We start from the raw sequence: 20,000 nt of genomic DNA on the forward strand, positions 1-20,000 counted from the left end.
GCTTAAGACCTCCTTTTACTCACAAAATGCCTTCTTATCCGCTGTACGTTCCGAGGGCTCTTGGAGGCCTGGACCGAAAAGGTTATGCTCTGAAAAGGGTGAGGGTACAGAGGCACAGCTTGGACGCTGAATCAATCGCCCAGGTTTTCAACCACAATGCCCTTCTTGCTGAACTTACTAAGGCAGAAGATTTTCTGCGGCTAGTTTGACCAATTTGGACGAAACATCTGCAAGGAAACCTCCCACTCTTAACAGTAAAGAAAAAGATTTCAAAATCTGTTGCTTGGAGGTCCCTGCCAAGAGATGCATCTGCAGCTGAGTAAGCCAAATTTCTGGCGACACAGGTGGCCAACAAAGCCAGCTTGAGGCTGATGGAGGTAGAATCCCAAGGTCTCCGGAGCAAAAATTCCCCCTCCCCTTATCTATGGGATCCTTAAGAGCCCCCATATCCTCAAAGGCTAGGTCCGTCTTCTTAGAGATCTTACATAAGGGGTGTCCAGCTTTGGAACCTTGTTCCATGTTGGGACACTTCTTCAAAAGAAAACCTCTTTTTAAGACTACCTGAAAGAAAGGGTCTTCTTTCAGGGTTCTCTCACTCCAGCTTGACAGTATCAACCAAGGAAATAAAAACTGAAAAAAACCTAGCCTTTTTCGCATGTAGACCTTGGTACACGAGGTCGTGCTTAGATAAATGTACATCCTATTCCTCCTCAATTTCTAAGGTTTCGTAGATCACTTTAAAGAGGCCATCTACATCAATGGCCAAGCGCCTTTCATTACAATCAGTGCGATGACCACAGCCTCTGCTGGGTCTTCCATCACACAGCACCTGAATTTGACAGGTACCCGCTCCCACTTCCGCTGCGATTGCCTAGGTGATCGGAAGCGGAAGTGGTCCCCCCCCTCCCCGTAGTCTTCTGGAACACGTGAAGCCGCAAGCTGTCACAGCTGGGTGCCCACATTGAAGATGCCGGCACCAGGGAGAGAAGACGGCTGGTGAAACCAGCGGTGGTGAGGGCACCGCTGGACCGAGGGACAGGTAAGTGACTGTATTTTAAGAGTAAGCAGCTAGTTTTTGTAGCTGCTGACTTCAATTTTTTTTTTCAGTTAGATAAAACTTGTTTATGCAGTAAGAAATGTTTATTTGCTTGTGTCCTCCATGTTGGGGGTGTTCGATAAGCAAAAGTGTGAGATAAAAAGTTGTTTGTCCAGTAATATGGCTGGACATGACTGTTATCCTCAAGGGACTTTTCTGCTAGCGCCTCCAGGAGTGGGCGTGGCATCCTCCTATTTCGGGAGAGTTGCCAGAAGTGGTTCACAGGATATTTAAAAGGGAAGCTTGCACACGGTAAACCTTAGAAGCCTTCCTAATGCGAAAGGGGACGCTCTGACGCTGGGACTCTTGCCAAGGCTATATGAGGCTTATCAATTGGTCGTGTTTAAGGCTTCCCTGTAATCCCCTGTGCACTGTTCCGATGGGGTCTCCTTCCCGTCTTCCCATAGCTTTGGTAATGTATTAGTTCTATGATGTGATGCTGTCAAAAAGTGTATCTCATACTGTAATGCTCACATTATTATTGGTGTGCGTTATTATGCAGATTGTGAGGACTATAAGATATATCCTCCTGTGTGTTGTGTGATAATAAAAGTGGAGGTTTTGACAGTGCAAGAATATTGCGGTTGGATTCTGTTATTTCTTGGGGTGCCAGGTGAATGCTATGATGTGCCAGGGCAAGTGTTCATTTGGTAGTGGGTCGCTCACATGTTTAGAATAATGGTGTAAACACTGGTTAAATTGTACAAGTGTGGTGTATGTGGCTTGTTCTTGGTGTTGGCATTGCATTACAAAACAGACAAGCCGAAAAAAAAAAAAAGCCTAATAGAAGAGCCATGAGCTGGTAGTGCAGAGGGGCCCCAGAGCAGAGTGCAAAAATCATTGTGAAGAGATGGGTATATTGTAGTACGCACCTCTGAATGTACACTGTATTGTCAAAAGTATTGGGACACCCCTCCAAATCATTGGATTCAGGTGTTCCAATCATCTCCATGGCCACAGGTGTATAAAATCAAGCTCCTAGGCATGTAGAGTGTTTCTACAAACATTTGTGAAAGAATGGGTTGCTCTCAGGAGCTCAGTGAATTCAAATGTGGTACCATGATAGGTTGCCACCTGTGCAATAACTCCATCTATGAAATTTCCTTGCTACTAAATGATGCATAGTCGACAGTTAGTGGTAATATAACAAATTGGAAGCAACTGGGAACAGCAGCAATATAAAAGGCCACGTAAAATGACAGAACGAGGTCAGCGCATGCTGAAGCACAGTGTGCAGAAGCCGCAAACTGTCTGCAGAGTCAAAAGCTAAAGACCTCCAAACTTCGTGTAGCCTTTAGATTAGCACAACAGTGCATAGAGAGCTTCAAGGAATGGGTTTCCATGGCCGAGCAGTTGCATCCAAGCCTTACATCACCAAGTGCAATGCAAAGCGTTGGATGCAGCGGTGCAAAGCGCACCACCACTGGACTCTAGAGCAGTGGAGATGTGTTCTCTTGAGTGACTAATCATGCTTCTCTGTCTGGTAATCCAATGGACGTGTCTGAATTTGGTAGTTGCCAGGAGAATGGTACTTGTGCCAAGTGTAATGTTTGGTGGAGGGGGGATTATGGTGTGGGGTTGTTTTTCAGGGAATGGGCTTGGCCCCTTAGTTCCAGTGAAGGGAACTGTGACAGACTCAACCGGGACAGGGGCTTTTGGAGGGGATTAGGGGCTAGCCTTCTACCCACTGATTATGGCCCATGGAGAGAGCAGATCATTCTCTAATGATTAACAATGTGATGAATGCTGAGAGCGAAGCTTGGATTCATTCTCTGCATACAGACAATAAATATTCCCTTCTGGAGTGCATGGAAAGATGTAATATTAATCTTGTACAGGTTACTGGTCAGAGAAAACATGGTGGCCCTCATATGGGCTGGGTTGGAAAATCTCCTCTATTTGGGAAATATTTATCAACAATTTCCCTCAAGAAATCTATGAAGATAAATGAAATTACGCTTTTTAGACTGTTGGAATATCTTATGATGGACAGATTATACAAGTGAAAGCAAACATCTGAAAAATGCTCCCTGATTAAAGCATTGTTTGGGTGCTTGGCTGTTAATTAGCTTACTGTTAATTAGATCACTGTTAGCTGTACTGTTTACACTGTTTAGGATAATGTGATCAAGCGCTTACCTAATCAATGGGGGATGTTTATCTCAATGTGTAATATTTATATTATTGTGGGGACTACCCCCATTTCTGAAGCATATAAAAACCTGTGTTGTTCAATAAAGTACTTCCAGTTTGGCATTTAAGCAAGCGTTGTCTAGTCTTGAGTGCAATGCCCAGCTATAATACCTTGGTCCAGTGTCCCAGTTGTGAGGAAGCGGTTCTCTGACAATCACCCAATCGGAGTGACACGCGTTCCATCACAGGTAGTCTTTAAGGCGTCAGCATACCAAGACATTTTGGACAATTTCATGCTCCCAACTTTGTGCGAACAGTTTGGGGATGGCCCCTTCCTGTTCCAACATGACTGCGCACCAGTGCACAAAGCAAGGTCTATAAAAAACACACGGGTTTGGGGTGGAGGAACTTGACTGGCCTGCACAGAGTACTGACCTCAACCTGATAGAACACCTTTGGGATGAATTAGAGCGGAGACTGTGAGCCAGGCCTCCTCCCCCAACATCAGTGCCTGACCTGACAGATGCGTTTCTGCAAGAATGGTAAAACAGACACTCCTAAACCTTGTGGACAGCCTTCCCAGAAGAGTTGAAGCTGGTATAGCTGTAAAGGGTGTGCCAACTCAATACTGAACCCTACGGACTAGGACTGAGATGCCTTTAAAGTTCATGTGTTTGTAAAGGCAGGAGCTCCAATAGTTTTGGCATTATAGAGTACATTGAAGCCAGAAGTCTTGCTGTCGAATAGAAGCGCTGACAGATTCCATATGGAATACTTGGAGACAAATGTAAGCATTTAGAGGCTCAAGGTCCAAGATGTGAGAATTCCACCTTTGAGCTGGGGAACAGTAAAAAGACTTGAGTAAAAAGCCCAAAAGATGTTCCATTGCAGAGAGAGGGGCAATGACCCAGTGGTCCAGAGAGCACTTGGCGGCGATCTGTAAGCTGCAAAGAGGACACAGGGCAACTGGATGTTAGAAAGTGAGAAACCCCCAACCCACAAAACTTCAGTTTTTAACTCCAGCACCACCTCTTGAACCCAGGAATCAAGTATCTGGAAAGCCCACCAGGTGTCCTGCTACTTCGGAAAATGGAGGGGAACCCTTATGTCAAAGGGGGGGGGGGGGGGTTTAGCTGGATTTGGCTGAGTGCCGGACCTTGCGGGTGGTTGGAAAACCAAGCCTTCTGCTTCCACTTGGAAGTTGAGAACACAGTAAAGCGAAAGGGACACTTCCGGGAAGTAACTCATGGTAAAAGGACTTGCACGTTTCCTCACATTTTTACCAGGAAGAAGAGTACTTTTGGTCTTGGTAGCATCCTTGATTACATCCAGCACTGATCTGCAGAGATGAGGTCTTTCAAAGCCATACAGAGCAATGCTTCTTGTAAGCGTGTTCTGCAGTCCAGCACTACAGTTACAGAGACCTTCATACCGGTATATATGCTAATGCAGGACATAAGACAGGAGGTTTCTAACAATCCAACACAAATAAAAGTTCAGAGCTAGAGACATCTGATCCATGCGATCAACAATCAGATCAATGTCAGCATCAGTCAGATCCCAAAAACCATCTCCAACTTAGAAGACTGCGACTCATGGAAAAGCTGATGAGAGACCTGAATGATTGGATATCAGTAAGTTTCCACTGCTAATGGCTCGGATGTGGCTAAGACCACAGGTCGGTCAGGAATTGGGTTGCCTAGGTAGAGACTGACTAGCACGTTTGTGACCACTGGGTTTAAAAGTTAGGTCATGTGACAAAATGTTGCATTACCATAGTAAAAGATTACTTCCATGAGGGCAGTATACAGACAGGCTCAGGTTAGTAGTCAAAGCTTTAAGTACTCACAGAACCCAGACAGCCAATACATGAGAAATAGAATATAGACTGGTTTGTAGAGTAATGTCTCCTAGGAAGTTATGGCATATCTTCCAATATGCATAGGATGCTGTAAGTGTTTAAGACATTGTAGGGTTTTTCAGATGTCTGATTAGACCTTCAGATCCTAATGCCAGTGCTGTAGCCGCTTTCAAAAATTGATTCCTTTAGAGCCAGTTCACATATATGCGGATCGGATGCGTTTTGAACTGCATCTGATACGCATGACATGTTAAAGAACATGGATTTCAGTTTTAGTGGTTCACATATATGCGGTCCAGCCAGAGTGCGGATTCAGTGTGAATTCAAAAAAGGTCCAATATGTTTTCTGAGCAGCGAGGCCCGGCTCAGGTGTGAATCCAGGCTTATTGACTTCTATGGGAACCGTTTCTAAACCACACATCAGCTTGTGAACAGGATTTCAGTGTGTTTTTCTCTTCAAATCCTGTCTTGAACCACATCTGAACTGCTGAAAAAATGTTTTAAATATGCACCAGAACCAGAGCTCAAAACTACACCGCACCTAGTGTGAATTTGCTGTTAGCATTAATTCTTACATTTGTTTTAGTTAGGAGGTATATTTTTGATCTGCAGAACTACATTTTTATTTGCCTTAATAGCATACCCATCCTTCATTACTAGTGAGATGCTCAATTTTTTTTTTTTTTAAAGAAAAAAGCCTCCTGATCCTGAGAGGAACCAGAAAACTCCATGCCTAAAAAGAATACAATTTCCTACTGCGCTGTGCTTTGTGAACTACTTAAGATGTGGTGCCTGCACCTGATTCTGACTGAAGAATTGGCTCAGGTGAGGAGATCACTGGATAGGCAAGTGTCCTTATATTAAAAGTCAATGGGAATTTTTTTTTTTGGGTGGTCTGGAAGCTCCGTTTTAACTCTATCAATAGATCTAAATATCCACCAATATCCTGTTCTGGCGTTTAGAAACAGATCTTTAATTTGAAAGAAAAAAAAAAACCTGACGAATGATGGGAAGTCTTACTAGCAATGAAGGGAGGAGGATAGGTGTGCCCTTTTTTACTAAAGCAAATAAAATTGCAGTTTTTCAGATCACAAATATACCCCCAAACTCTAAAACAAGAACAAGTGGTGTAAGAAATAATGCAATAGGAAGCAATTATTGATAGTGGATACAGCACTGCCCTTAGGATCCAAAGGTCTAAATCAGTACTTTTTCAGGGGGTGCGGGATCGTATGACTACTATGATGCTCAATGAACAGATGTCGAGTATATGCAATGACTCTCAACATAAATTTTTGAAAATATGGGAACCGTGGTTGCAATATGCCTTTCCCACGCTCCCCCCGGCCAGTGTAGGGAGGTGATTGAGTTTTGTATTGGCGCTCATGGACCCTTGCTCTCTGGTGTGTGTTTTTGTTTTTTCTCTTTCTTTCTTCTCTGCTTTTCTTCTTTCCTTTTCTGTTTGTTTTGATGTGACAGTGGACAGCTGTCTTTAGTTGCAATAATCTGAGTTTCACTGATGTTATTGTAACCTATGTGCCATTGATGGCCCCTGCGTGGGCATGCGTTTTGCCTTATTGGAATTAGAGCGTTGTCTGCTCTATTATACATTTTCTATCGGTGCAATTGATAGCCCCTGCGTGGGCGTGTTTTGTTGCCTCTGTTTTATACTGTTTAAAATTAATAAAAACCATTGGAATACAAAGGTCTAAATCAGACTTCTGAAAAACTCTACAAAACTCCTGACAAAATGCTTTCAGCACCCTATGAATATTGAAAGATATACCATAACTTCCTATGAGACACTGCTCTACAAAGCCGTCTATATTATATCTCTCATGTATTATCTAGGTAACAAGCAAATGGATGCTATGCTTACCAAGACACAAGGCAATTATTGCACAATTACCAGTATTTGTCTTATGCAACCACTTAATCCTCACAAGGGCAATCAGAAGCATGAATAAGCAGTGAATATATAAAAAAAAAAATAAAAAAAGCCATCCTTAAGCAAGGCATTCATTATCACATGCTTCAACACCATATTTAAAATATTAAAATGGTAATACTCTAAACAATCAAAGTTGTATGTTGCCATACTGAAATATAAAAAAAAAAAAAAAAAAAAAAAGGACTGGACCCACCATAGCAAACACGGATCTAAGCCTACAGGCTGGCCTGAACGGTCTTCAAACTGTAGAAAACTCAAACCTGTTGACACTACATAAATATTTTCAGAGAAAACTCATTCTTGCAGACGTTGTGTTCTAAAACCTAAACTGGAGTTCCACCCAAAAGTGGAAGCTCTGCTTTTCTGCCTCCTCACCCCAATTGCTGCCACATTTGGCACCTTTTGGTGGGGAGCGGGCACCTGGTTTTGAAAGGTACCTGCTCCCACTTTGCGTCTCACTTCGCCGCTTAGTTGTAGCTGCTGACTTTTTTTTTTTTTGGAGGTGGCAGAGGCCGGAAGAACTTTAATCAACGCAATATACAATGAAACTCAGTGCCAAAATGCCCTTGACAAGATACATTGCAGAAAAGCCCCATTTAACAAAGACCTGAAAAGTACAGATCTTGGTACAACATACTGTACCAAGTTCCCGTCAACGCTAACGTTTAAACAGTTAGGCATCTGATGGAGAAAACAAGAGTATAGTCTGGCTCATCTCCTTAAGCAAAGATCATATGACAAAGTGCCTATGGCCAGCACTGAACAGAGCCTGGCACAGCAGCAAAGCATTTTATTAACCATTGTCCATCTGACCAAGAATGTGCCCAAAATTTTAACATTTAAGTAAAAAAGGTCTGCTTCAACTGCACCAGCTTGTAAGGAACATCAGCCGAGACTGAAAAGACAGTTGTGTGTCCTCCCATAGAACACATAGTTCAACAGCAAGATGGCAAGGCACTCCCCTTCTTCATCCCAACAGACTAACTGCAGATTACACTGTCCACTTGTAAGTCTTTACTATAAAGACTAAGTTCAGGGAAGTAGCACAAAGCAGGAACCAGCAGCACTGAAAGTTGTAAACTGCAAGTGTTGGAGCAAGAAATGTAATGTAATCACAGAACCAAACGTTTTGGTGAAAATAGTCAACAGGGTCGCAAGAAACGGGTCAAGAAAAAAAAAATGCAAATTAACTGCCAAAAAAGCTGAAACCCAACCTCCACTGAACAAGACACATGTGGAAATGTCAAGACTGGGCCAAGAAATATCTGAGGACAACTTTTTCAAAAGGTTTGATGGACTGATGAGATGTGAGTGACTCATGGATGGGTCCATGGTTGGATCAGTAAAGGGCACAGAGCTCCACTTCGGCTCAGACACCAGCAAGGTGGAGGTGGGGAACTTGGTATGGGCTGGTATTAATAAAGATGAGCTAGTTGGACCTTTTTGAGGTGAAGATGGACTCAAAATCAACTCCCAAACCTACTGCCAGTTTTTAGACGACACGTTCTTCAAGCAGTGGTACAGGAAAGTCTGCATCTTTCAAAAAGACCATGATATTTATGCAGGACAATGCTCCATCCCACGAAAAGTACTCCACTGTGTAGCTAGCCAGTAAAGGCCTTAAAAGATGAAAGAATAATGACATTGCCTCCTTCCTCACCTGACCTAAACCCTATTGAGGGCTTGTGGGCCCTTCTTAAATGAGAGATTTACAGTGAAAGAAAACAGTACACCTCTCTAAACAGTGTCTGGGAGGCTGTGGTTGCTGCTGCACAAAAAGTTGCTAGTCAACAGATCAAGAAACTGACAGACTCTGTGAATTGAAGGCTTATGACTTACTGAAAAGAGGGGTGGCTGATTTTTATTTTTTTTTAAATGTCAAATATTTGTAAATTTTGAGTTGTTTATTGTCCCACTTTAACAGATTACAGTAAACAAGTGAAATGGGAAAATTTTTGTTTTTCATTTAGTTGCATATTAATTCTGCACACTAATAGTTGCCCAATAATTGTGCACACAGATATTCTCCCAAGTAAGCCAAAACCTCACTTTTACTTTCTTAAATATTCAGGATTGAGGATTATTAACAATTTAAAATTGACGTAGAACACTGTAGTTGTTCAATAATTAAATTAAACCTCAAAAATACAACTTGCCTAATAATTGTGAACACAGTGTATAGCCTAAAGTTCCACTTTATTTATTCAGGAACTGAATTTAGTCTCTTTTGAGAGGAGGAGATTAAGGGGGAATATGATCACCAAGTATAATACATAAGGTGGGGATATGATCTCCATGTATAATACATAAGGGGGATATGATCTCCATGTATAATACATAAGGGGGGATATGATCAACATGTATAAAATACATAAGGGGGGATATGATCTCCATGTATAATACATAAGGGGGGATATGATCTCCATGTATAATACATAAGGGGGGATATGATCAACATGCATAAATACATCAGTGGTTCATATAGTGAACTTGGTGTAGAGCTATTCACCGAGGTCATCACGGAGGACAAGGGGGCACGCTTTCCTTGTTTGGAGATTACATTTATTTTCCTCCAGATGTAAAGGTTTCTTCACAGTAAGAGCTTTGGAAATGTAGAATAGACTCCCTGAAGGGTTGTTTCTGGCCAGCTCAGTGGATTGCTTTAAAAAAAAAAAAAAAAAAAAAAAAAAAAAAAAAAAAAAAAGGCCTGGATTTTTTTTCTTGGATACACAGAATATAATTGGATACTAACATTTATAGGTAAAGTTGATCCAGGGAATATCCAGATTGTCTCTCGGGGGATCAGGAAGGAATTTTTTTCCCTGCAGGAGCAAATTGGATCATGCTTTGCTGAGTTTTTTTGCCTTCCTCTGGATCAACTGTGGGTATAGGACTAACTTTTTTTTTTTTTTTTTTTTTTAATGGTTGAACTGGATGGGACATTTGTCTTTTTTTCAGCCAGACTAACTATGTAACTTTAATTGGGCAATGGTCTTCAACATCTGTCCTCCCTATAAATTTAAATTGAGAATTAAGCTTACAGTTCAAGAGACTAAGAGAAAAAAAAAATATAGGAGAGACAACTTTTCTGTTTCTAGGAGTTGTGCCAAAAGAAACTGCATATAACCCTCATTTCTCACAAGGACTGGAGAGCAGCGATATCCACACCAGAAGCCCTAATTCTGACAGCACCAAGCCAACATTATCAGATTCTGATGTGAATATAGAGAATTGTGGGGAATCTTGCCTCTGAAGACACATGCTAACAAGACTACTAAAAACAAAATATCTCTTTTAGTGGCGTAAGCCTTTATACTCAAAAAAAAAAAAAAAAAAAGTAATACATTCTGTTAACAATGCTAGCATTTAAGACAAACCTCATCTTTGTGCTTCTGGCAGAAAACCAGGAACTGAGTAGCAGCATCTCCCTTTCTGCCTCTTGCATTATGTGCTCCTGACTTCCTTTTCTGGATAGGCAAGGACATGGCTCCTTTAGCATCTGGGCTTTCAGTAGTGGTTTTCCAATCAGGATCAGTCTCTTGACAGCTGGCAGAGGAATTCCTTGAGACTCTTCTCCTTTTGCTAGGCACTCCATCTTTCTTAGGACTTTCAGGAGGTTCATCGGAATCATCATCGTTACAAGACTCTGCAGGAACAGCAGCCTTCCCAACCACTTTAGGATTTAGATGGGGACGGTCTTTAATATAAATGAAAGTAAACTTATCTTTCCTCCCCTCCACAGTCATCTGCAAGGCTTCTTTCACTTGTTCCATACCTATGTCCCACTGGGTTTTCAATTTGCCAGTTATCGGTTTCAAAAGCTGTACAATAGGATCAGAAAAAAAGAAAAATTAAAAACAAACCTCCATGGTACCTTAAAAGTTCTACACCGCATAATAAAAGCTGTTGCAATAAAATTGTTGCTTCATTAAATGTTCCTATGGGAGGACATTTAGTGGTCAAATTCTATAGTATTCAACAATGAGACTCACTGGTTGCAAGAAAACAAAGACCTGAATGATTTCTGTCACAGGCCCTCCTATAATAACCACCTCAAAGCTGTGACTCAAGAAAATCCCGATCTCACAGCACTCAGCTGTACATGCAAGGGAGTTAAACTGTCAATGAAAAACAGAATTTTTCACGACTCACCATAAATTCCTTTTCTTGGAGTCCATTGAGGGATCCAAGAAGTTGGTTATATTGCTACCTACAGGAGGATTGGACATGAACAAATAAAAACAAAAGTCCAGCCCAGAATAAGCTGTTCCACAACAAGCATGCCTCAGTTTTGTAGCAAAGCAGCACAGAGCATGATCATAAACACACCTGTTGAAGCCCTTAATGGGTGCCAATTAATGGATTTTACAGGGAGTACAAAAATCATATTTTCTTTATCATCCATTGATAGACACGGAAGTCTTTAAACTTTAGAATGTCCAAAAACAGTTCAACTGAGGAATGGGCAACATGAAACTACCTGCCAACAGGCCCAACTTACCAGGAACTGGGGACAAACTGCAGCTCAAAGAACAACCTGAAGGATAATTACTCTTGAAGCAAGTATCAGATGAGGCAGAACATAGAAAATGTATGCACAGAAAACAAGGTGGTAGCCTTGCAAATCTGGAAAATGTTGCTTGATGTCAAAATGTCCAAGAACCCTTTATCAATCTAGTCAAGTGTACCTTTACAGGAAAGGATAAAACCTAATCCTTGACACCATTAGATGGTTTAGGCAGGCCTTCATCCAAGCTTGAGATGGTGGAACGAGAATCCTGTCCATCCTTACAGAGTCCATATAGGGTTACAAAAAGACCTCAGTCCTCCTAAAGAAGCAGTGGCTAAGAGATGCTCACACAGCCAGACCCACACGTAGACAATGGAATTAAATTTCCTTTTGGTGAACTGGAACAAGATAGGAGCGACAGAAGAACAGTCCTTGTTGGGGCGAAAGGCAGAAACGATCTTGGGCAAGAAGAAAATTCAGAACCTCCCTATGCAGAAGCAGAAAAGGTTCCTTGAATGATAGGGGCACCAGTTTCAAAAAGCTTTTCAGTAGGTGGTGGCATCATGAAATACCACTGTATGGGTGAGGGTACAAAGTGTAATGTCTCTAATGGCTTCAGATCTGTTTATGAAGCAGAGACATCCAGATTCAGGTCCCTTAGAGTCACAGGGGAAGGAACATGGGAATCTACATGAGAGATCCCTGTACAAAAAGGGTCCTAAATTAAGAAGGGAGAGACCAACAGACTCTAAAAGGAAGATAGAAACTGGCAGTCAGAAACCGGACTTTGAGAGCCAAACGCTGGTCCAGTCCCAGCTGTAGAAAGGAAAAGATTTGTCCCAGGGAGAAACTCTGAGGGTAGAAGCCCCCAAAACTTACACAAAGTCTTCCATGTTCATTGATACACCTCGCTTCATTGCCTATATTCAGAATATCCATAATAGTGATAGAAGGATGGTAAAAGTAGTGTATCTAAAAGCAAATAAAATCGGGTCTTGGAGTCAGAGGCAAACTTTTATTGCAGGAGGAAGCAAAATTATAATAGAAGCAAACAGGCCCATTCAGTTTGAATAATATGACAAATTAAATGCATTTTGGAACAACGCACTGTGCAATCTGATTGTGTGGCTTTTGTAAGGGTGTATGAGGGTCTGCCTGATTTGGTGGTAGGTGGAGTGTTTGAGTGTTTCCATATTGCATGGTTTTTATGGTCTGGAGGGGATTGTACAGAGATTTTGTTATCGGATACTGCAGAAGAGTAGAGGAAATTGCGGATGTCAATCACAAACAGAAAGCACATACAAACTGAATGAAATATTAAGCATATGTACCTGGAATAGCGGTGTTATCCATTTGTGTCGGAGAAAGCATGTATTTTACATATGAAACTTTTTTTTCCCAAGCAGTGTTTAAATGTTTTAACCACTTTTTGAAATATAGTAAAGAGTTGTATGTGTGAGTGCCCTTTGAGGAAGCAACCTTATCAGGTAAAAACTGAAGCAACTCAGAATCACAGTCACAGCAGCTGATGGCTCAGTGGTCACTGACAAATCGGAGAATCTGAGGGAGATCGCACTTGGCCTGTGCAGTCAACAAATAATTGGGTGATTTGGGCCATAATGTCTTGCATGATTGTAGCGAAAACCTCGGCCAAGAGGGCAGAGGAACTAATCACATCCAACAGACAAAGGAAAAACAGGATACCAGGTTGCAGACATTAAGCAGACGTGCTACAAACAGCCAAGAACAGTTTAGCAGAGCGTGAGCTGGTGGCACACAGCAAAGTGGTACTTCCCAGACGTGTCAGAAATGTTGCAACTGTGTGGTGGTAAGGCTTAGGGTATGAGACAAGGCCCCAGGTACTAAAAAGAGCTGCAGCAGGTGAGGGTCAGACGACAGGTGATCAAAGTCACCGTAGGTGAGAGCAGGGTAAGGATTAATTTTTCTTGACATTTTGCAAAGCAGGAGCAGTAGTGAGGAGATGCTTCCTCAACTCTGTATGATACAAAAGAGCACCAAGAGTGCACAACACAGCAGGTGACAGAACAGAACCACTTCTGTGGCAGAAACTGGGAATTCTAAAAGGCACCCAGGGACCTATGTACCTGAGGACCAAAGCAAGTCTTCAGACATGAGGCAAGCAGTGAGGAAATGTCAGCAGCTCCGGACCTGGAAAGGCATCTGTTAGGCAGAATGGACTTTGGAAAGCACCCTACGCAAAACCCAGTGACCAAAGGTAACTTCCAGGGTGTCCCCACAATGCCCAGTCCAGCAGGATTGAACACAGCAATCTAATAGCCAGGATGAGGACAGCTACACCAGGGAGTTCCAGTTGAAGGGACGAGTTCTAACAGCAGTGTCCAGTCTTGACTGAAGAAAATTGCTGGAGTAAAAAAAAAAAAAATATGGTGCTAGCAAAAATAGGTTAGTCTTTTATACAGCAGAGCCAAAACAAAACTGATATCCATCCTAGGACAATAGCAAATAAAGGAGGCATGCTTGTAGTAGGAGGGGTTACCCTGGTCTGTCCTAAAAATGTAATGTACCCTCCTGTAGGCTGCAGTATAACCCAAAAAGGTAAGATTTTCTGTATCCCTCAATGAACAGAGGTTGTAACCCTTCCACACTATCCAAAGCTTTAAAATAAAAAAAGAAGAATGGCCACAGAAAACAGATACTCTAACCGAAGGCACCCTAACTGAGCATGTTGCGAAGAGAACTGAAATAGTGCAGATATTTTGCTATATTATTATTATTATACAGTATTTATAAAGCGCCAATAGTTCACTCAGCGCTGTACATTACAAAGGGGGACAGAACATGTGACAGAACAATACCAATACAATGCAAAACATGAGGGGATCGAGGGCCCTGCTCCTTGGAGCTTACAATCTAAAAGGGACGGGATAGTGGTACAGGAGGAGATAGCTGTGGGGGATGGAGTGGTAGGAAGAGTGGAGGAGGTCGGTCAAATTAGCAGGGGGTGGGGTAGGCTTCCCTGAAGAGATGGGTTTTCAGGGTGCGCCTAAAGGAGAGGAGAGTAGGTGATAATCTGATGGGTTGGGGAAGGGAGTTCCAGAGGATGGGTGACACCCTGGAGAAGTCCTGGAGGCGGGTATGGGAGGAGGAGACCAGGGAACTAGAGAGAAGGAGGTCTTGTGAGGAGCGGAGTGTGCGTGCTGGGCGGTACTTGGATATTAGGTCAGTGATGTAGTTCGGGGCAGTATGGTGGACAGCTTTGTACGTCAGTGTTAGGATTTTAAACTTGATCTGTTGCGCAATCGGAAGCCAGTGGAGGGATTGGCAGAGGGGGGTGGCGGAGACAGAGCGGTTGGAAAGGTGAATGAGTCTGGCAGCCGTATTCAGGATGGACTGAAGCGGGGATACCCAGCGGCGAGGCAGGCCAGTGAGGAGGGAGTTGCAGTAGTCGAGTCGTGATATGATGAGGGAGTGGATGAGCTGTTTAGTGGTTTCTATATGAGGTATACAAGCTCAAATGAGAAAGCTGCTCAACATATAGACCTATCCTAACACTTCTCAAATGAGACAGCTGATCATTCCAACACAGGTTAGCTGTACACACCTTGACTTTTTCAGCTTTGCTTGTAGCCTGTTTAGCGCTCTCCTGGCAGAGCTGTTCATACTCTTGTTCTCCGGTGTAAGGCACAATACTCTTTTCGAAAATCCATGCTCTTTCTGGTGCATTTCCAAAAAACTGCACGTGATACTGGCGAAAGCTCTTTTTCTGTCCTGTAATAAAATGGAATGCAAATCATTTCTCCAGAAGCAGTCAACTTTTTAGGTTAACCGTTTCAATACCGTGCAATTTTACACCTTCCTGCCCAGGCCAGTTTTCAGCGCTCTCACACTTTGAATGACAATTGCGTGGTCATACAACATTGTACCCAAACAAAAATTTTATCATTTTCTTCACACAACTAGAGCTTTCTTTTGGTGGTATTTAATCAATGCTGGGGTTTTTATTTTTTGCTAAATTAACAAAAAAAAAGACCAAAAAGTTTGAAAAAAAAAAAAACACATTTTTCTTTGTTTCTGTTATAAAAGTTTACAAATAAATAATTGTTCTTCATAAGTTTAGGCCGAGATGTATTCTGCTACATGTCTTTGGTGAAAATAACCCAAATTAGGATGTATTTTTTAGTTTGTAGGAAAGTTATAGAGTTCACAAACTATGGTATAGATCTGAATATTGATCAATCCTGAAGTACTGACGGCCAATCTAATTTCTTGAGGTCCAAGAATGTCAGAACAGTACAGATATCCCCCAAATGACCCCTTTTTGCAGAGTAGACAGTCCGACGTACTTCATAAGAGGAATGGCGAGTTTTTTGAAGTTGTATTTTTTTGTCATAATTTTTCGGAAAATGAAAAAATTAAAAAAATTTCCTATTTTTTTTTTTACATACTGTCACCAGTGCAGTACAGCGTCATCATATAACTGGCATGGCGGTGAACAGGGACACTGACTGGTGACAGTATGAAAAAAAAAAATATATTTTTTTTTTATTTTATTTAATTTTTTATTACATTTTTTTTTTTTATTTAAAGATTTTTTTTTCATATTTTACTTTGACCAAAGTAGTACAATGTTACCATAGTAACGTACTACTTTGGGGAAGTGATCAGTATTTTTTTTTTTTTTTTTTTTTTTACACAATTTGCTTATAGCAAAGAATTACTTTGCTATAAGCAAGCATTTACCTGAATGAAAATGGATTCATTCAACTTTTTTTCTTTTTTTTTTTGTGCTTAGCTGTGATTTGGTCACAACTAATCACATGACATGTGCATGTGATTAGCTGTGACCATTCACAGCTAGGCACTAGTATACAATGGATGGCATCATGAATGAAGCCATCCATTGTATACAACTGTCATGTGACCTGCTGTGATTGGTCACAGCAGGTCACATGGTACCAGCAATGGGAGCCGGTACTTGGATCTGTCATCGGCCGTGTCCGAGGTACACGGCCGCTGACAGATCGCACTGCTGCGCGGCTCTGCATTAGCGCAAACGGCGCATGTGCGGGAGCACGCCAAATGGCGTGCACCCAGAATGCAGGGACACAATTGAAGCCGCCAAACGGCCATTGGCCGGGCGGCTAATGGTTAAACATCCATTTATAGGAGTTGCCAAATGGCATCTGAAGAGTTCAAATCAGGATTGCAGTGGGTGCACCTGCTCTGTAGAGAGGAGATTCGGTTGGGCTTACAGACAGTAATGAGCTCATAATAAGCACAACCTTTGGAGCTATTCTCATTAGCTGATCAAATTACAATAAAAAGAAAGGACTGTGTATGGGATTATCCTATGCAGCTTCAGAGCACCAAAAGAGGGGCGAAACCACAAGAGTATGTTCATATACAAAATATACTGGAAGAGGATATAGGTCCCATATTTGTTTCTTCTGTGCATTTAGTAGTTAAATAAAACAAATCAATGAAAATCTACTACAGTTGTCTTCTGCAGGCTATGCATAGGTGCATAGTCACAAAGCTAAATTCTTTCAAGTACAAAATTTCAAAAAAGCACATAGGATGACCACTTTCAAACTGAAAACTAAAATTATCCCATATTAAATAAAAAAAAGTAACATTCCAAGCCAAGGCTGAAATGCAAACATTACAGTCACACACCAATATAAACAATGTAAGGGCGTTCCCTCCGCTTAAAAGAAAGCTTCAAGCATAACTGCTGTGGCGGCTTCTAACAAAGCAGAACCTACCCTTGATCTTGGTGTGGCTGTGAAGAACAGGATCAGATGTCACAATACATGGCCACCATGGATATCCGGACACTTTAGACCACACAAGATCTCCAACTGAGAATTTACACGGAATTTCATTCTGCTCTTTCTGCTCAACGGATGTGTCTAGATCTGAAACAGACTTTTGAAAAATAAGAAAATATTACTATAATGGAGAAACATTGTATAACAGAAAATATAAGAAAAGACAAGCCTTGCACAATATTGACGACAGCTTAGAGGCCCTGTTCACCTTTTAAGAAAATAACCTATGCACACAAATAGGCTCAATAAGTTCAAACACACCATGCATTTTGGTAAAATATTGGAGGTTATTTACTAAAACTGGAGAGTGCAAAACCTGGTGCAGCTCTGCATAGAAACCAATCAGCTTCCAGGTTTTACTGCCAAAGCTTAAATAAGCAAGCTGAAGTTAGAAGCCGATTGGCTCCCATGCACCGCTGCGCAAGATTATGAGTGAACCAATTTTACTAAATCTGCTCCGTTGTTTAAAGTAAGTACATAACTGTAGGTCATTTACTGCTCGCTCCTGTGATGCTGGGAGCAAGCCTCTAAGGCCAAGTTCACATTAGCTTTGTTAGCAGGCATTAGATAGGTGTTTGGGAAGCGTTAACGCTCCTCAAACGCCTATGAAAATTCTACACAAAGCAGCACACAGTGCTTTTAACACTGTGTTAGCGTTGCGGCAAAATTGACGCCTCATGTCCAGTCAGGAGGAGTTGAAGTCTATGGTGACAATCCTCAAACGCCTGGCAGGCGTTTGCGGAACGTTAATACCATTAAACTTCATTATAGGCGTTTGTGGTGCGGTTTTAACGCTTGGCAAACGCCTCAAAAACTTGCATAGGGCGTTTTGGGGAGTGTTAAAAACTCTTCGCAAACGCCTGTCAAACGCTATAGGGGCGTTTGGCAAGAGTTAGAAATTCAAGTGTGAACGAGCCCTGATGGTTGCAGTGTCCTGGAACATGGCCAGGACAGCTCAACATTAACTGGAAGTTTTGGGGCTAGGCTAGACTTTGATAGAAACAAAACAGCATTTCAAGAAAAGACACTCCGCCCATGTCTTTTGCTAGCCCAACCTTCAACCAACTTTCGTTCACCCAGGCAGTGATCCCCTTGCAAAATACCCCAACTAAGCTCTGTGTTGTAGCTCACACAGGATGGATAAAATCAACCCCTCCATCATACAACATTGTCTAGGCCCAATCACAGTATTATGGACAGAGGTCACATGCCCTCTCACACCAAGGAGAAAACCAGGTATTTTGCAGCAGATGGAGGATGCAGGAGAGGAGGAGAGTAGTAGTCCAGGACCAGGGGTTAGGCTAGACATAGGCAAAGTGACCGTCTAATATTTTTAGGTCAATAAACTTATAGCACATAATTTTAATATGTAAACATTTGTATCGGCATCTTTAGACAAACAGGCAATAGATCATCAGAACAGAAGATTCTGAAACAAAAAGGCGATACAGAAAGTGACTTTCAATGCACAGCTTACTTCCGGTCAAACTCTATAGAACAGTGTTTCCCAAAATTACTTTCTGCAACCTGCAAAACCTTCTCACAGCCAACTGTTGGATCCAACAACCAGTAAGGATGCTCTCCTGTAACATGTCCACTGCAAAAAACATGCAACCCCATATAAAACCGTTTCCCCATGCTCAACATGGTATGTGCCAAAAGCAGCCAAGCCCACCGTAACCGTATTCTCTCAAATTGCAGTCAAGTATAGAAATCCTATACAACTTTCCTTCTAGTGGCCCATTAAAGTGAATGCACTATGGTTTTGTAAATTTGTCTTCATTAAGGCCCTGATCATTTTTTTTTTTAATCAAGAAAATATGAAATGGCACATTATTCAGTTTTCTATCCAGCCAGCAGGTAGAGCTTTAGTCTCCCTTTTACATTATCAGATGTGATGAAAGAAAGCCGATTACAGACCTCCAACCAGTCATAAGAGCAGTGAATCATCTTATCAAGAAAGCTCAGTAGAAGGTTTCCATCGGGCAAAGGGAGCTGCAAAGCAAGCGGTTGTACCATCTTTACAGCTATCCCATAGTGGTCTGGGAACCCAGTGTAAATATATAGCTCACATACATCAAATGTCACTCTCCTAAACCCCCATACACAGACTTTTAAAGGGGCTGTGGCCCAAGGCCTGAAATTTGAGACAAAAGGATAGCCCCATAGAAATCTATAGGCTAGAAAAGACAGTAGATCAAGCCAAGCAGATATTTGTGGAGGGGGAAAGATGGGTTAGGATAGAGAGCAAAAAGCTCAGGGGCCATTTGTTTTGAAGTTCACTTATCCTTTAAGTAATCAAAACAGCAACTCTGAAGAAAAAAACATCCATTCTCAAGGCTTTGGCAAAAAGCTGAGGCATGCTGGTAGTCAGAAGGGTTTTACCCTGGGCCGAACTATGGTTTTTATTGCCAGTGTCCCTTGAAGAAAAGATAGATTTGCATGCAACAAGCGAACACAATCAATACAATACAATGGACACTGCAACTCTTCTAAACACAGGAAATCCCTTAATTCGTATGAAAGAAAAATGGGTGTGAAAAACAAAAAAAGGAGAAGCTACCGCTGATCTTCTAAAAAATACAATTTGGCTGGCTATTATTGTGACATAATGCACTCCACAGACTGACAGATTG

At 41.8% G+C, this 20,000-nt stretch overlaps 1 protein-coding gene across 1 annotated transcript in view; it reads right to left on the reverse strand.

Moving 5' to 3' along the window:
* The window catches only part of NSD2 (nuclear receptor binding SET domain protein 2), a 106,347-nt gene that overhangs the window by 48,320 nt on the left and 38,027 nt on the right, over positions 1-20,000 (reverse strand). Inside the window, exons 3-5 of the mRNA XM_089692263.1 lie at positions 17,299-17,461; positions 15,135-15,301; positions 10,419-10,862 (exon numbers count right to left, since the gene is read on the reverse strand). Coding sequence (XP_089548389.1) covers positions 10,419-10,862; positions 15,135-15,301; positions 17,299-17,461 — 774 coding nt within the window. The remainder of the gene's footprint in view (positions 1-10,418; positions 10,863-15,134; positions 15,302-17,298; positions 17,462-20,000) is intronic.

The sequence above is a fragment of the Staurois parvus genome, unplaced genomic scaffold, assembly GCF_062004578.1.
Source record: "Staurois parvus isolate SC_StPar_1 unplaced genomic scaffold, SC_StPar_1.0 ptg000581l, whole genome shotgun sequence".
Taxonomy (NCBI): domain Eukaryota; kingdom Metazoa; phylum Chordata; class Amphibia; order Anura; family Ranidae; genus Staurois; species Staurois parvus.